Source organism: Podarcis gaigeae (assembly GCF_964106915.1).
Source record: "Podarcis gaigeae genome assembly, chromosome: 10".
Classification (NCBI taxonomy): domain Eukaryota; kingdom Metazoa; phylum Chordata; class Lepidosauria; order Squamata; family Lacertidae; genus Podarcis; species Podarcis gaigeae.
In genome coordinates, this window is record NC_139686.1 from 18609368 (window position 1) to 18624635 (window position 15268).

At 39.4% G+C, this 15268-nt stretch overlaps 1 protein-coding gene across 26 annotated transcripts in view; it reads right to left on the reverse strand.

Annotated features, from left to right (window-relative positions):
• The window catches only part of ERC1 (ELKS/RAB6-interacting/CAST family member 1), a 168809-nt gene that overhangs the window by 105908 nt on the left and 47633 nt on the right, over positions 1 to 15268 (reverse strand). For 14 of the 26 annotated variants that reach the window (XR_014555565.1, XR_014555566.1, XM_083700024.1 and 11 more), the window contains 4 exons: positions 12809 to 12946; positions 11080 to 11220; positions 9037 to 9177; positions 3341 to 3534 (listed from right to left, as the gene is read on the reverse strand). Coding sequence is in view for 23 of the 26 variants with exons in the window: in XM_083700024.1 (XP_083556150.1) it covers positions 3341 to 3534; positions 9037 to 9177; positions 11080 to 11220; positions 12809 to 12946 (614 nt within the window). In the remaining 3 variants the exon portion in view is untranslated. Of the gene's footprint in view, positions 1 to 3340; positions 3535 to 6427; positions 6464 to 9036; positions 9178 to 11079; positions 11221 to 12808; positions 12947 to 15268 lie in introns of all 26 variants that reach the window. The other 12 variants (XR_014555567.1, XM_083700044.1, XM_083700023.1 and 9 more) reach the window with 1 other exon arrangement.

The following is a 15268-nucleotide window of genomic DNA, read 5'->3' on the forward strand; positions in this document are numbered from 1 at the left end:
AGAAACATCAATGAAACATTAGATGATTGTGGGATGACAATACATAAAGAGAGCAAGTAATTAGTAAAAGGAACTAGAAAGCCAGACATTTGATACGTGAACAGAACTGCGTAAAAACAAAGCCATTCACAAATTGGGTGCGTTCTTCATTTGATTTTCAACTTAATCTATTGAAGTGTTTTCACCTGTTCAAAAAGAGCTAAGAACCAGCCTCTGATGATGCAATCCTAAACACATTGAACAGGGAGTAGCACCATTGAACATAGTGGAACACTTGCAGGATTGCAGGGGCTTTGGGGGCCCTGAAGTTCTTAAGGAGGGGGCCAGGCTCCCTCAATATTGAGTGGTGATGTGATCAGTGCATTGCACAACATGGTGTATAATAAATAATAATAATTATTATTATTTATTCCCCGCCCATCTGACTGGACTTCCCCAGCCACTATGGGCAGCTTCCAGCAGAATATTAGAATACAATGATTCATCAAAAATTTAAAGCTTCCTTAAACAGGGCTGCCTTCAGATGTCTTCTAAAAGTCTGATAGCTGTTTATTTCTTTGACATCTGATAAGAAGGTGTTCCACAGGGCAGGCACCACTACCGAGAAGGCCCTCTGCCTGGTTCCCTGTAACTTTGCTTTTCGCAGGGAGGGAACCACTAGAAGGCCCTCGGCGCTGGACCTCAGTGTCCAGGCAGAATGATGGGGTGGAGACGCTCCTTCAGGTATACTGGGCTGAGGCCATTTAGGGTTTTAAAGGTCAGCACCAACACTTTGAATTGTGCTCGAAACGTACTGGGAGCCAGTGTAGGTCTTTCAAGACCGATGTTATGTGGTCTCAGTCACCATTCTAGCTGCTGCATTTTGGATTAGTTGTAGTTTCCAGGTCACCTTCAATTGTGCCTGGAAATGTACTGGGAGCCAATGTAGGTCTTTCATCACTCTTTCAATGTAGTGCTTCCATCACTCTTTTTGCCATACACTGTATTTTCTTTTATTTGTAGGAAGCAGCTGTGGAAGAACTCATTGATAACATCATCAACTAATTTCTTCTTTTTCTCTCATTTATGGAGTGGCACCCTGGTATAGAGGCAGTCGCTAGTCTGGCTCCAGCAGGAAAAGCTATTTTTATCAGCCAACTTCCCTATGGTAAGGTACTAGGTGTATAAGTACAAGCTGCAGGGGAAGCTAATGCTACAAATGTGGTGTGTCTCAGCCAGTTAGTTAATCTAGTGGTGTCTCCTGTACAAATTAAAAACATATGTTTCAGAATAATCAACTATGCTTTTAAAAGGTGATTTTTCTTGTTATCTCTTACAGATTGGAAGAATGTGGTAACAGAGGAAGATCTCAAATACTGTACATGTTTCCTCCAGTTTGAAATGGAACCATATTATCTTCAGGTTCAACTGGAGAGTAATAAACTCTATTGAGAATTCATCCTTCAAGACTGTAGGTTACACTCAGAAAAATGAACAACCCATTTACAGTTATAGTACAGCAGAAATTCTGAGAGAAGACTAACAAAGCTCTCCATAATGACTGACCTTGGAAGAAGTTGAAAGAAAGATGATGGGATTTAGAAACATTTTAAATGTAAAAAAATGACAGGAAAAACTCAAAAGATTATTCCAAGGTTTTAAACCTCTATAATAAGGAAGGTAACAATATTTTCAACAGTGATAGAGAATTCTGCACAGATTTTGAGGTTGAAGGAACATCCAAACATGCATATTGGTAGGATACAGAGAAATGCAAAATAGGACCAAAATCAAATACTGGTGGAGAAAGTTAAATTTGGGAGAGATCTATATAAGACTGACAAATTAAATTTCAAGAATATTATGTAAAACTTCTGCAATTCTATTTCAACAGTCCTAATAGACATTTTGGAATTCAAAAATAAAGGAAATGACATATTTTTCCCTTGTGGCCAACAGAACACCATTAATGGAAATGTTCAAAGTTTCATTGAAAAATAATGAATATTGATTTTCAAAGCCTTCTACTGTTTCAATGAAACAGGAATAGATACTATCCAAGGTAACAAACTTGAACTGGTAACCCAGCTGTGAGGCTTCATGCAACTTAATTATCTGTGTGTTCCTAATGAATTGAGAATATTGTTTTGGCACCTTTGAGTAGATTCTGCATATCAAAGAAGATAAAAATGTGAAGCAGTAACACCAAGTATTTACAGATGTGCAAATTCTCCCTACAATAAATTCTCTTAATTATATTCTCTGGAGTTCTGAGTAGATTTCTTTATACAAATGCCGCCCATAACTATTAAACACATTCAACATCTAACTCAACATTGAAATATTAAGTCAGATGAACAAATTTTGGGCAATGAGGGAACGCCAAGCAGCTACTGCGTTTCAAGAATTAATATATTCACCAAGGAAAATTCTACTCAGGTGGTGGTCTTAATCTATGTGATTTTCCTGGCACTTGACAAAATGCAGTTGAATCCATATGAAATAATGTTAAGGAAACCCATTCCGGCAAAAGAGGAAAAGTTAATGCACCGCCAAGAAATGAACCTCCATATTATACCTTTCAAGGCAACTGTTGGTCAAACTGTAAATAATAATTATATGTCACTCTTTTAAAACGGACTAAGAGTTTACGACTGCAGTTCAGGAGAAAATTTAAAAGCCTAATAAATGGCTAATAGTTTTGTTCCATTTTCCATCTAAGGTGTTGTTCCCATGACTTCTCCACTGACCCAACTGCTAGCTGTTCAAATCTAGTGGGGATATTAAGTCCTAATTTCTCTCCACAGAAAAAGATGGGCTTGGGGAAACCACATTACTAAGAAAGTATTACCAAGAAGAGCATTTTTAGCTGTAAGATGCCTTGAGTCTTTGTCAGGGAAAAAGGAGAGGTGAAAATAAATATGTCATAATAATATAAGAAGTGGAAATCTTGTTTCAAAGCTACTAAGTGGCATTCTCTTGTTTAATTTCATATGGCTGCAGAACATGTTCTCATATAGGCAGAATTAGTCCTCACATCAAGTTGCATATTAAAAATGCTTAGTATTATCTGTGGTACTTGTACTATAGTAAATCATATAAATTTGTCAGGTTCAAGTATGCATGTATAGTACATGAAATGAAAGCCAGCTTCACTGAGCTACCATCGTTTCCTACAATTGCACTTTTGCTCCTACTATTTAAAAGAGATCCCAGAAACATCAGCATACCTTTTGAAATAGGCAGGGGGGGGGGGGAGCAAAAACCCTTAACTAACTTTTAGAAACTCCCCCAACGCCCTATTTTGAATGGCAACAAGTTGAAAACCTGATAACGGGCTTCTCTCCCATACCCTTCTCACCTTTCTAGTTCTGCTATCTTCTTGTCTTTATCATTCTTCTCATTCTCCATCTCTTTCAGGATTTCTAGCAGACGGTCCAGTTCAGCTTGAGCCTTACTGGATTCTTCCCGGTAGCGAGCCACATCTCTTTCCAATTGCTGAAATCGGTCACTCATCTCTGGACTGGCCCTAGCCTCCAATGTTGCTTCATGAGCCTGCACAAAAAAGTATCCCAAGAGTTATTCTTTGTATCCATATTCACATTTGTAACAGAAAACATTCTGTTCCCAAGACACGACACAAGAGTCCTGTTATATCAAACCAAAGCTCCATCTAGTCCACCATCTTGTATCCAACTCTGACCAGTCAGCTTGTGAAGAACATGCTAACCCTGGAATCTCTTACCTTATTGCTTCTCTATCTAGTGCCAATGACTGAGATGTTGCCAGGAACTTTACCAGGGCACATTCCAAGAATCATCTCAAATGCACAGGCTTAATGGGGAGGGACAGGCATCTTTTCCCACTTCTTGCCTTCTTATTGTTAATCAACATTTCTCTCTATGTGCAATCTACACCTCAGTCAGGCAACTCACTCCACTGAGCCCCAGACCCTTCGCTGTTACTCATGACCTACCTCATAAAATAAAATAAAAAATCCAGGAAGGCCTCCTGTCCCAATCTGTCACTTCCCAGTGATCCTAAGAAATGATGCAGTGGAGCAGGATAGTGGGAGGAGAGCAGAGTTTTGATACTTTTTCACAGCAGGAAAAAGTTGGAAGTGGCACTTGCCAGTGTTGCAAACTTCAGGCATTAGAGGACAGGTCTATCTTTGGACATGATCGCTGTCTTGGGGAGGCTAGGCCCTGGCAGTGACTGGCCCAAGGTCACCAAGTTACGTTCATCACTGATCACAGATGCGAACCCATATCTTTTGCTACTAGCTCATGCATTTATTGACTTCTCTTGGGGTGGAGGACAGTGGCTTTGGAATTTCTCTGGAGGGCTGTGAAGCTGTACATTTAAAAAAACCCAAAGTAGATTTCACTAGCCTGAAGTCTGTTCACATCTGTTGCAAATTACTTATTACTATTAAAAGGGAAATATAAACTAAATGTGGGTGATTTTCTTTCCATAATCTAAAGTTCAAGGAGGAAAATAGCAGTTGTTCCATGAATTGATTTTATCTACACCAGAGTTTCTCTTCTCTTATTCTTTTCTTCTTTAATGCATAAATGTTGCTCTCAATGGGAATGAATATCAACTTGCCCACTTGTGTCTTCCCCTACTTCCCCTTTGCCTTTCTCACAGCTGTCACACACTGAGTCAACATCTACTTAGAGTTATCCACGACAATCCAAAGGTCACATTCCTGGTCAGTTACTGTCAGTTTAGACCCCATGAGTGTATATATAAAATTAAGATTTTCTTTCACCCTGGCATACACCACTCTACCATTGTTTACAGTGAACTGCATTTGCCATTTTACTGCCCACTCAATTTGGAGAGGTCCTTCAGGAGCTCTTCACAATCTCTTTTTGTTTTAACAACTGAACAATTCAGTATTGTCAACAAGCTTGGCCACCTCACTGTTCATCCCTAAAGTGTCAGTACTGATTCTTCTGGGCTCCACTTTCTACATCACTCCATTCAGAGAACTGTCCATTTATTCCTACTCTCTTTTATTCTGTTACTTAACCAGTTCCTGATCCACAACAGGACCTCTCATTGTATTCCATGACTGTTACATTTACATAGAAGCCTTGGTTGAGTTACCTTGTTGAATGCTTTTTGAAAGTCCAAGTACATTATGTCAACTGGATCACCTCTATCTATATGCTTACTGACACTCTTAAAGGTAGGTTTATGAAACCAGACTTGCCCTTGCAGAAACCATGCTGCCTACACTTCAGCAAGGGTTGTTCTTCTATATGCTTAGTTATTTTATCTTTAACAATATTTTCACATGTTTTCCTATCAAAAAAGTTAAGCCTATTGGTCTGTAATTTCCAGGATCCTCCTTGAATTCCTTTTTAAAAATTAGTGTCGCATTGGCAACTTTCCAGTCCTCAGGTATGGAGAAGGCTGGTCTGAGGCACAACATATTTTTGTTATAGGATTACCATTTTCACATTTGAGTTGAATTCTCAGGTGGATGCCCTCCAGACCCAGCAGTGTGTCAGTTTTCTTTTTGCATATTAAGTCTAGAACTTAATCTCTTATCACCACTATTTGCCTCAGTTCCTCAGACTCCCTTCCTGCAAAAGTTAGTTCAGGCACTGGGACCTGCCCTATATCTTACCCTGTGAGGACAGGTAAAAAAATTAATTCAGCTTCTCAGCAATCTCCTTACCCTCCTTTAGCAGACATCCAACTTCCTCCCTAGATGGTTTCCTGCTACTAATATATTGAAAGAACTTGTTGTTGATGATCTTAGTCTTTTTAGCATTGTGCTGTGCAAATTATTTTTTAGCATCCCTTACTGTCTGCCCACATTTATTTTGCCAAAGTTTGTGTTCCTTTGTTCTCTTCATTAGGGCAAGGTTTCCAATTCTTGAAGGAACTCTTCTTGCCTGATAGCTTCTTTAACTCTGCTCATTAAGCATGCCAGCATCCTCATGTTACGTTTCCTGATCTGCAATATACACTCCCAAGGATTTTGGATTTCATATAGACACATAGAATTGTAGGGTTGGAAAGGACCCCAAAGGTCATCTATTCCAATACCCTGCAATGCAGGAATCACAGCTGAAGAATCCCTGACAGATCCTCTGTTTAAAAACCTTCAATGAAGTAGCGTCTACCACCTTCAAATTTGTTACAGCACTCCTATACTTGACATATAAAAAATAGGATCTGAGAAATACAGATTAGAAAAGCAACTAAGCAGAGAAGCAGAAAGGTAGCAGAACTATAAGCTGATTAAATAAAAAAACTAAAACAAAGCAACAAGGAAAGTCCACATCCATTGTCTGACCTAGGCATGACAGCCTTGAAATTTTTCACTGTCTCCTGGGAACGGAATACAAAGACACAAGAGACTACACATGCAGAAACGGCACAATCAAATGGGGTTGGCTATGGCCTTCCAGTTTGTCATAACACTTACTGGCTTGGATGGGTGACTCAATAAGACTTCAGGATGCTAAGGAGAAAGACAGGAAAAGAGGGGAAGAATTGGGGAAAGGAACAGTGCAAGAGAGAGAGAAAAATGTAACACAAACAATCTACAGAAAGATGTAGAGACATTCATTGTAGGAGAAAAGGAGCTGATTGTAGATTTAGGATTTAATCTGAAGTAGAGATTTTAACCAAATCCAGTCTTTATTTTCCCTTTAATGGATTTTTCTGCTTCAGTCTTTGGATATGTCTCTTTCGGGTAGTGAGCAGAAGTCTGGATAACCATTGGCTGTACAATACATTACATACTTAAACCAATTAACAGCTGGAAAGCTCCTTAGAGAAAAAAGCCTTAAGCTGACTAAGGCAGCACCGAGCTATGATTTTATTGAACATTTAAATAAATATAGGATGAAAGGTTTCACCTCCTGATGGGCTTGTCCCCCCCCACTCAATTTAAAAATGCCAGCTCTGCTGAATAAGTTCAGCAACCTAAATATGCGAGTGTACTATATCTCAAAATGCTGTAAAAGATAACTTGATGGATCTACTCAGTATCTGAATGTATGAATATTTCAATGTTGCAACAGCTATATTTAGAACATATACACATATTAATGTTTAACGTACAGAGCAACAGGGTTCATTGACCAGGCAAACCTAGTGCTATACACTGGGAGCAACACTCTCATGACATACTTCAAATGTGATAGTGGAACATGAATCTTCCTACAATGACATTAAACGCAGAAAACTGAGCGAGGTTATTGGTCCATGTATCTCAGTCTACAATGACTGAAAGTAGCTTTCCAGGATTGCAGCCAAACCTGGGAATACTAAGGATTGAATCTAGGAACTCTTGCATGTGCTCTATCTAGCACTGAGTACATATTCTCTGCACTATAAATATAAAATGTAACAGCTAATCTGTCAATGAAAGGTAACACACATGATCAGTAGCTCTGAATGCTGACTGCACAAAGTTAGTGAGTGAGAAATTTATCCCCAACATGCAAGCTTTATAAATCTGCCCCCCCCATGTGAAAGCTTACAATGTAATGCAAAAAACAACTACAACCACCCACAATTCTACTGTAAGATGATATGTTGAAACTCTTCATAGTTTATCTGCGGGTGCTTCTCCCTTTTAGAGAGTTTCTTCTTTCCATAACTGCTGCCAGCTTCATTTGCTTTTGTTTGAGTATCTCCAGAAGTTTAGATTCTTGTCTTGACAATTTCATCTGAATGTTTTGTGGCTTACTTTGTGGGAATCACAGCAGGCCAAGAGAAACTCAATCACTATTGCTAATGGCTCCAAGACAATTCCAGGAAATGGCTGAAATCTATCTTACCTCAAACGCTCTCCAAATGGCTAGTGCATAAAGATTTGAGATTTACTGGCTGGGCACAGTCAAAGTTTCTGATCCATTGGCAGAGCCAAATCAGTCTCTTTCCTTCTCACAATCACTGTGCCCTGGCATTTAAAATGGCATTCTACTGGTTGGTGAGAAATGAGGCAGACTTAGTTGCTGGAAGACTCTGGCAGGTGGAAAGGATCAGGCTGATCTCCGTTCCTCTCTGATGGTAATTAATTATTTCATGTAGCCAAAAGCAGGGGAAAGGTTTGCATTTCAGACCAGGAGTATTTACATGAAGAGCTCCAGCAGGTTATTTGCATCTCTTTTTGTTAAAGCAACTGGAATAGGCCCAGACATGGGAAATGCTTCAAAAACTAAAAAACTAAAACAGGATTTACAACAGGACTAAGAACTGAAGACAAATCTCAGATGAAACTTACTCCAAGACTTGTGGAACGGAAAACAAATATTTAAAAGCATCTCCACAGTGAGTAGCTGCAAAAATGAATATTAAATATTTTCTATTAATTAAGATTACTCTTCCACTATGCTTCTTCTCCAATTAATGGTTATTTCAACTGCTTTTTTCCTAACTTAATTACAATGTGAATGCATTCCCTTATTCCACAACGCTCATCTCCTTAGTTTTGGAAGTTTAACTGTTTTATTACTTTGATGCCTGTTAAGATGCTCTTTTGCAGTAGAATTTTAGCCCCTCCCCATCTCAACACTTTATGAACTAGCTCTGTTATAAATGCCTTTGCATCCATTCAAATAACTAATGTTTTCCTAGTTAGTTATTAGAATTTTGCTGACAGAATTTATCAGTCTATTTACTTTCTGTATTGCTTTGCATGATACAAGAAAAACAGGGAGAGGAAGATACAAACTTCTGGATATGATGTGTGAGAGAACTGGCATCTCTCTTCATCTCATCAAGGGAAAATGTGTGAGCTATGTCATACTATGCCCAAAAACATGGAAAAAGGACATGAGTCACAAATGTATTCTCTACTGTCACTTTCTTGCTGTGTGCAAAAGTGGCTTGAAATGAACTTCAATCACTATTGCAATCATCCTACACACTCTTTTTGAACGACAATGCTTTGTTGATCCCAAAGTAATAATTTATTATCTAAAATTTGCAGGAGGATATTTGCAGGGAATGATAAAAAAGAAGGGTAAGTCTGAGAAAGACCAGCAATTTCCATTTGAAAAGATAAAGGTTTTTAGTGTTTACCTTTTTCAGCTGAGAGTCTAGTTTCAGGCATTCTTCCTTTTTCTGTTCCAAGGCAATTTCTAATGTCTTTAACCTAGAGTCTTTCTTCAGTCCTGATGATGCTAAAGATGATGCATGCTCCTTCAAATCCAGTAATGAAGTCTACAACAAAGGTAACACATGCAGCAGCATGAAGAACAAAACTATACTTTTCAGCTCTAGCACCAATATTTTGTTCCCAGTCTATATATCAATTACATTTTGTTTTCTGCTTTGGATCAATACATTTCTTTAGAGGCTTATAAGCATCATATATGAAAACCTCTTTTTTTCAATGGAAGGGAGTACTTCTAAATGTGTTAGATGAAATTATGTCTTATTTGAAGAAAAACAATCAGCTACTAACTTCACACTGTCACTGAGCTCAGTCCCAAAAGGGATAGCTACGCTGAATCAAAAATAACAAGGAGTCTTGGGCCCTTAGAAACCAATGAAGTATATATATTGATTTTTTTAACACAATTGCCAGAGTTTATTTTTTCCATTTCCATTTTACATAACAAGATTTCATTTCCAGCTGACTGCATTTTTTTTTTATTTAATCCATATGCCAAGTGTAAAAGCACATTATGATCTGTTGAACTGGACTCCCAGTCCATCCTTTAAGGCACCAGAAGACTCTTCAGCCCTTCCACCCTTTCCCCTTTTCAGTGCTTCTGTTCAGGAGTCCGGCGATTACTATTCCATTCCTCCTCCCCTACAGTCAGTTAACATTCTGTGCCCACTGAGCATGTGCAGAAATCACTGGCTTGCTTTCATCCCCCCCTCTCCATTTGGGTTATTATTTTTGGGGATGGGGAAAGGGACAATGCCCAATCCCAGTTATATTTCATTATTAAATTTTGCCATTAATGTCTATGGGCATAAAACAGAAAGACTACTTTCACACCATCCATTTACTATGGAATAGCTGTGCTTTGTTCACTCACTAATCACAACATTCCCCTCTCATCCCCCACCCAAATTCAGCTTCACTGTTCCCCCACTCATAAAATCTGACTTTTTCTCTCTCTCAATTGAATAAAAGTGCAATTGTAGCCTACAGTCACTTCCTAGCCTGCTGTAGTCCAGGGATAGGAAACCTGTGGCCCTCCAGTTGTTGCTGGACTGTAACTCCCATCACTCCCAATCATTGGTTTGTAGCTCTGTTCTCCTGTTTCAACTGCTCCATTCTATTCCCCCTCCTATTCAGCTGTCAGTTTTCCCCAATTATTCACCACCACCCCATATTCTCAGCGTTCCATGCCACTGGATGGGTCTCTTTTGGATGTGTATATTTATATTTATATATTTATCTGCATGCATATCTATCTATCTATTTATCTGCATATCTATATACACACACATACATACACACACACTTGTACATATTGAGTTAACCCAAGTTGGCAATGTATCTCCCTCATGCTTGGTTTTTGATTTTGGATTTATAAGTATCAGCATGGGAAGACCAGAAGCAGCATTCAAGTGTCAATGATAAGTAGGGTCCTGCAACAAAATGTTATAGTGCGAAGTGTTTCTCTTCAAAATTCCAGCATGTACACACACACACACCCCAGCAGCAGTCAGTCAGCATGGCAATGATTGCAAATGTGCCCCCACTGAGCATTTGTACCTGTTTCAGGTTTTCCCCCTCTGTTCTGTTTCCCAATACCCCCAATTTCCTTTTCTGCTGATGGGCACACTTATGCTCAATCCCAGTTACATTAAATTTTTCAATGTTTTAGTATCCACTGATGTCTATGTCTAGTGACCAATCCAGGCAATAAGATAATGTCAAATGTTGAAAATAAGCCGTAAATTGCAGTTTTCACCAATATCAACAAACACATTCGAGGTATCAGCAATATTAAACTTCATCTGATTTTCCATGCATATTCATTTGAATGTCTGTGTTGTACATTTCAGTTTTTAGTGGATAAAATTGCTGAGAGAATCAAGAAAACTACCCTTCTTAACACGAAGATTCTTTACGTTATATGCCTATAATATATATTGGTTAACCTCTTTCTCAGAAAGATCTCCTTGCAAGGCGCTGACTTTCTCTTTCAGGTCTTTAACATCTTTTTTATAGTTGTCAATCTCCTCCTGTTTTTCTCGCTCATCTCTGTCGCGCTGCTCCTTCAGGCGCTCAATTGTACGTTCCTGACAAAAACAGAGCACTCTGTCAAAAGAAATCCATTTGGCTGGACAAATGCTTAATTCTGAGAAGGTCTATGCATGTTTACTCATTGACACAAGCCACACTGAGTTCAAATGAGTCTTGTTCCCAAGGGTACATAGTGTTGCAGACTTAAATAAATTTCTGTAACCTTTCACTCACATAGTTGTTATACAAATTAAACACATGATAGGTCTTCGCTAAACCGTTTCCCTGGTAGAACAAGATCCACACCAATCATGTCACAAAGACAAGACATTCATAGAAACTGAAGAAGTGAGAGAGCAGAAATGCTGCTTCTGACGTAGTTTTCACAAGCATGCAGTATAAAGCTAAACAGATCCCTTGTCATCACTGTCCCCCTCCCAATAGAACTTATGCAGAGCACCAAATAAAGAAGTTTGTGCAATTGCTGCACCAGGATGACACTAGTGCCAGGGTAGCCAACACAGTGTCCTCTAGATATTGTTGGACTCCAGCCCTCATCAGCCCCAGACAGGGTAGCTAATTGTCAGGGATAATGAGAGCTACAGACCAGCAACATCTGAAGGGACCCCATCGGCTGCACTAATCTATATGGGCTGTTAATCAGAAATAAAATAGACCAGAATCAAAAATGCAACTACAAATATGGAAAGACATTAGAGGCAAGACATTTTGAAACACAGAATCTCTGATTAAATTCAGAAGCAAACTCATAAATTCATTTTGGGGTGACTACCAATGCTGAAATCCTGTGATCTGTGGTGTCCTCCTAGGTGGCAAGGATAATTTTACTATGCCCAGGAGATGCTCGCAAACACAAGTTACTCAACACACAGCAAAATTCACTTCACCACCCAGCACTCTAAGTGACTATGAGGTAACCGTTGCCATACAGTGATTAAAAATATAAAGCTGTCATGCTGTATTATTTACAATAAACAAATGCAGCACTGGACCAAGCTTACAGTTTAATTCTAAACTACAGCCAGAAACTAACCACTCTCAATTCCAAGCTGATAATTGCCACCTGCCCAGATTTTAACTTGTCTGAATTAATTTTAAGATGTATTTTAATTAACTGATGTCTGTTTTTATGCATATTGTGTTGTTTTTATGATGTTAGCTGCTCTGAGCCCAGCCTCAGCTGGGGAGGGTGGGATACAAATAAAAAATATTATTATTATTATTATTATTATTATTATTATTATTATTATTATTATTATGAATCTCAAAAATGACACAGAAACAGCATCTCTCAGATGAGCTGCACAACTATCATAGCGTCACAGGTTAGAAGTCATTTCCAGCTTCCTTATCTAATTCATATATTTCTCAAGCCGTATATCCAAGCTCAGAGTTGAACAGTTTTCAGAAGATTTTAAGTCAGCATGTGCTTGATTAATACACATACCAAATGCAACTGGAAGTGTTTTAAACTGCAGCACCTGATTAAGCTAAACTGATAGCATCCAATGAAAATGGGATCTTCCTGCCTGAGATAGGACAAACTCTTCACAAGGAGAATACATTGTTGTGGCTTGGGGGGGGGGCAGGGTTTAGGAAAGGTCGTATTTCTTTCATATTCACCTTCTCCGCAAGTGCTTCCTCCAGTGTGGTCAAGGCAGTATCGGTGTTGGTGGTATCAGCCTGCAGGGATTTTACCCTTTCTTTCAAACTGCTCATCTGTTTCTCCTTGTCTCTTAACTGTTCCTGAAGATTCTCAATCTTAAATAAAGCAAGATCAATTAAAGAATCAGATTAACATGAAACAGATGGGCAAGATGTTTTTAGAAAGATTGCACAGCATTCTATTCCTTACTAGAGGTGCCCAGTCAATATGCCAAATTGGAAAATTGACTGGGAAAATTCAGAACCAGCAGGACCAGAATTTCTTGAAAAACTGGAATAAATTTATGTTGTACTTGAAAGACAACTGTAAACAACTGACATCGCTAATAGGGCTACAAGAAGTTTTGTAAATCGTTTATTCAATATCATGATTTAATAGTAATATTAATAAGAATAAAATGCATATTAGAGATTAAGTTGGAAAATCATTAGCTGAGGTTGAGGGAAGTTCCAGGCTTACATAGCCAATTTTATATATATATATATATATATATATATATATATATATATATATATATATATATATATATATGCTTTCGTAGATTTTCACGGGTACAGGAATGCAGGTTTTGGTGTCCTCGGGTGTCTTCCCGTGTAAAAGTTGGGGTGTCTAGGCGACGTTTCGACGAGGTCTCACTCGTCATCTTCAGGCTGGTGCTTTCGGCTTCTTGTTACTGGAACAGAGCGGGATCTCAATGTTTGAGTTCCTATAAATACTGTAGAGGGGGTGTGGTGTCTAGCCTCCAATGTTCTGGGCAGAGAGGAAGTTCCCAGGCTAGTGTGCCTTTTCTTCTTTTGTTCATTAATTACTTGAGAGATACCTTGAGTGATTTCTTGAGTGATATCCTGAGTACCACTTAGGTGGGTCATTAGGTGTGGATTAGTTGCTAAAGTCTTTGTGTCTTGACCTCTTGAACTTTGTGAAGAGTTTTCCTGAGAAGATGGCTGTATTGCACTTAGTTGTGCTTTGGCTTGGCTTCGTGTATAGGGGCGAGCTGTGGTTTTGTGGCTTGTGTCAGCCAGATCTGTGTAGGGATTGCAGGGGGGTGCAGCATCCGGAGGTGCCACCATGGATTGGCTACTGGATGGTGTCAGTAATTCATCTGTGGAGAGGGTCTGGGTTTGGGTCTGGTGTGGTTGATTGGTGTTGGCGTTCTGTGTGCCTCTGGATCTGGTGTCAGTTTTTGTGGGGAGGGCTAATTTCCAGATGTCTGGCAAGCGGGATGTGTCGTCACGCTTGTTCATGTTGTGAGGGTGTTTCTCTATCTCGATGGCTTCCATGATTATTCTCTTGTGGTGATGTTCCGTGTTAAAGAGCAATTTGGAATCTGCAAAATTAATTTCGTGTCCTGTTTCTTTCATGTGTTGGAAAAGAGAGGAAGTTTTTTCTTCTTTTTTGACGGCATTCTTGTGTTCTGCGATACGTGCATTTATTCGTCTGTTTGTTTGTCCAATGTACGTAAATTCTGCAAATTCTGCCCAGCCACGTACATTGGACAAACAAACAGACGAATAAATGCACGTATCGCAGAACACAAGAATGCCGTCAAAAAAGAAGAAAAAACTTCCTCTCTTTTCCAACACATGAAAGAAACAGGACACGAAATTAATTTTGCAGATTCCAAATTGCTCTTTAACACGGAACATCACCACAAGAGAATAATCATGGAAGCCATCGAGATAGAGAAACACCCTCACAACATGAACAAGCGTGACGACACATCCCGCTTGCCAGACATCTGGAAATTAGCCCTCCCCACAAAAACTGACACCAGATCCAGAGGCACACAGAACGCCAACACCAATCAACCACACCAGACCCAAACCCAGACCCTCTCCACAGATGAATTACTGACACCATCCAGTAGCCAATCCATGGTGGCACCTCCGGATGCTGCACCCCCCTGCAATCCCTACACAGATCTGGCTGACACAAGCCACAAAACCACAGCTCGCCCCTATACACGAAGCCAAGCCAAAGCACAACTAAGTGCAATACAGCCATCTTCTCAGGAAAACTCTTCACAAAGTTCAAGAGGTCAAGACACAAAGACTTTAGCAACTAATCCACACCTAATGACCCACCTAAGTGGTACTCAGGATATCACTCAAGAAATCACTCAAGGTATCTCTCAAGTAATTAATGAACAAAAGAAGAAAAGGCACACTAGCCTGGGAACTTCCTCTCTGCCCAGAACATTGGAGGCTAGACACCACACCCCCTCTACAGTATTTATAGGAACTCAAACATTGAGATCCCGCTCTGTTCCAGTAACAAGAAGCCGAAAGCACCAGCCTGAAGATGACGAGTGAGACCTCGTCGAAACGTCGCCTAGACACCCCAACTTTTACACGGGAAGACACCCGAGGACACCAAAACCTGCATATATATATATATATATATATGTGTGTGTGTGT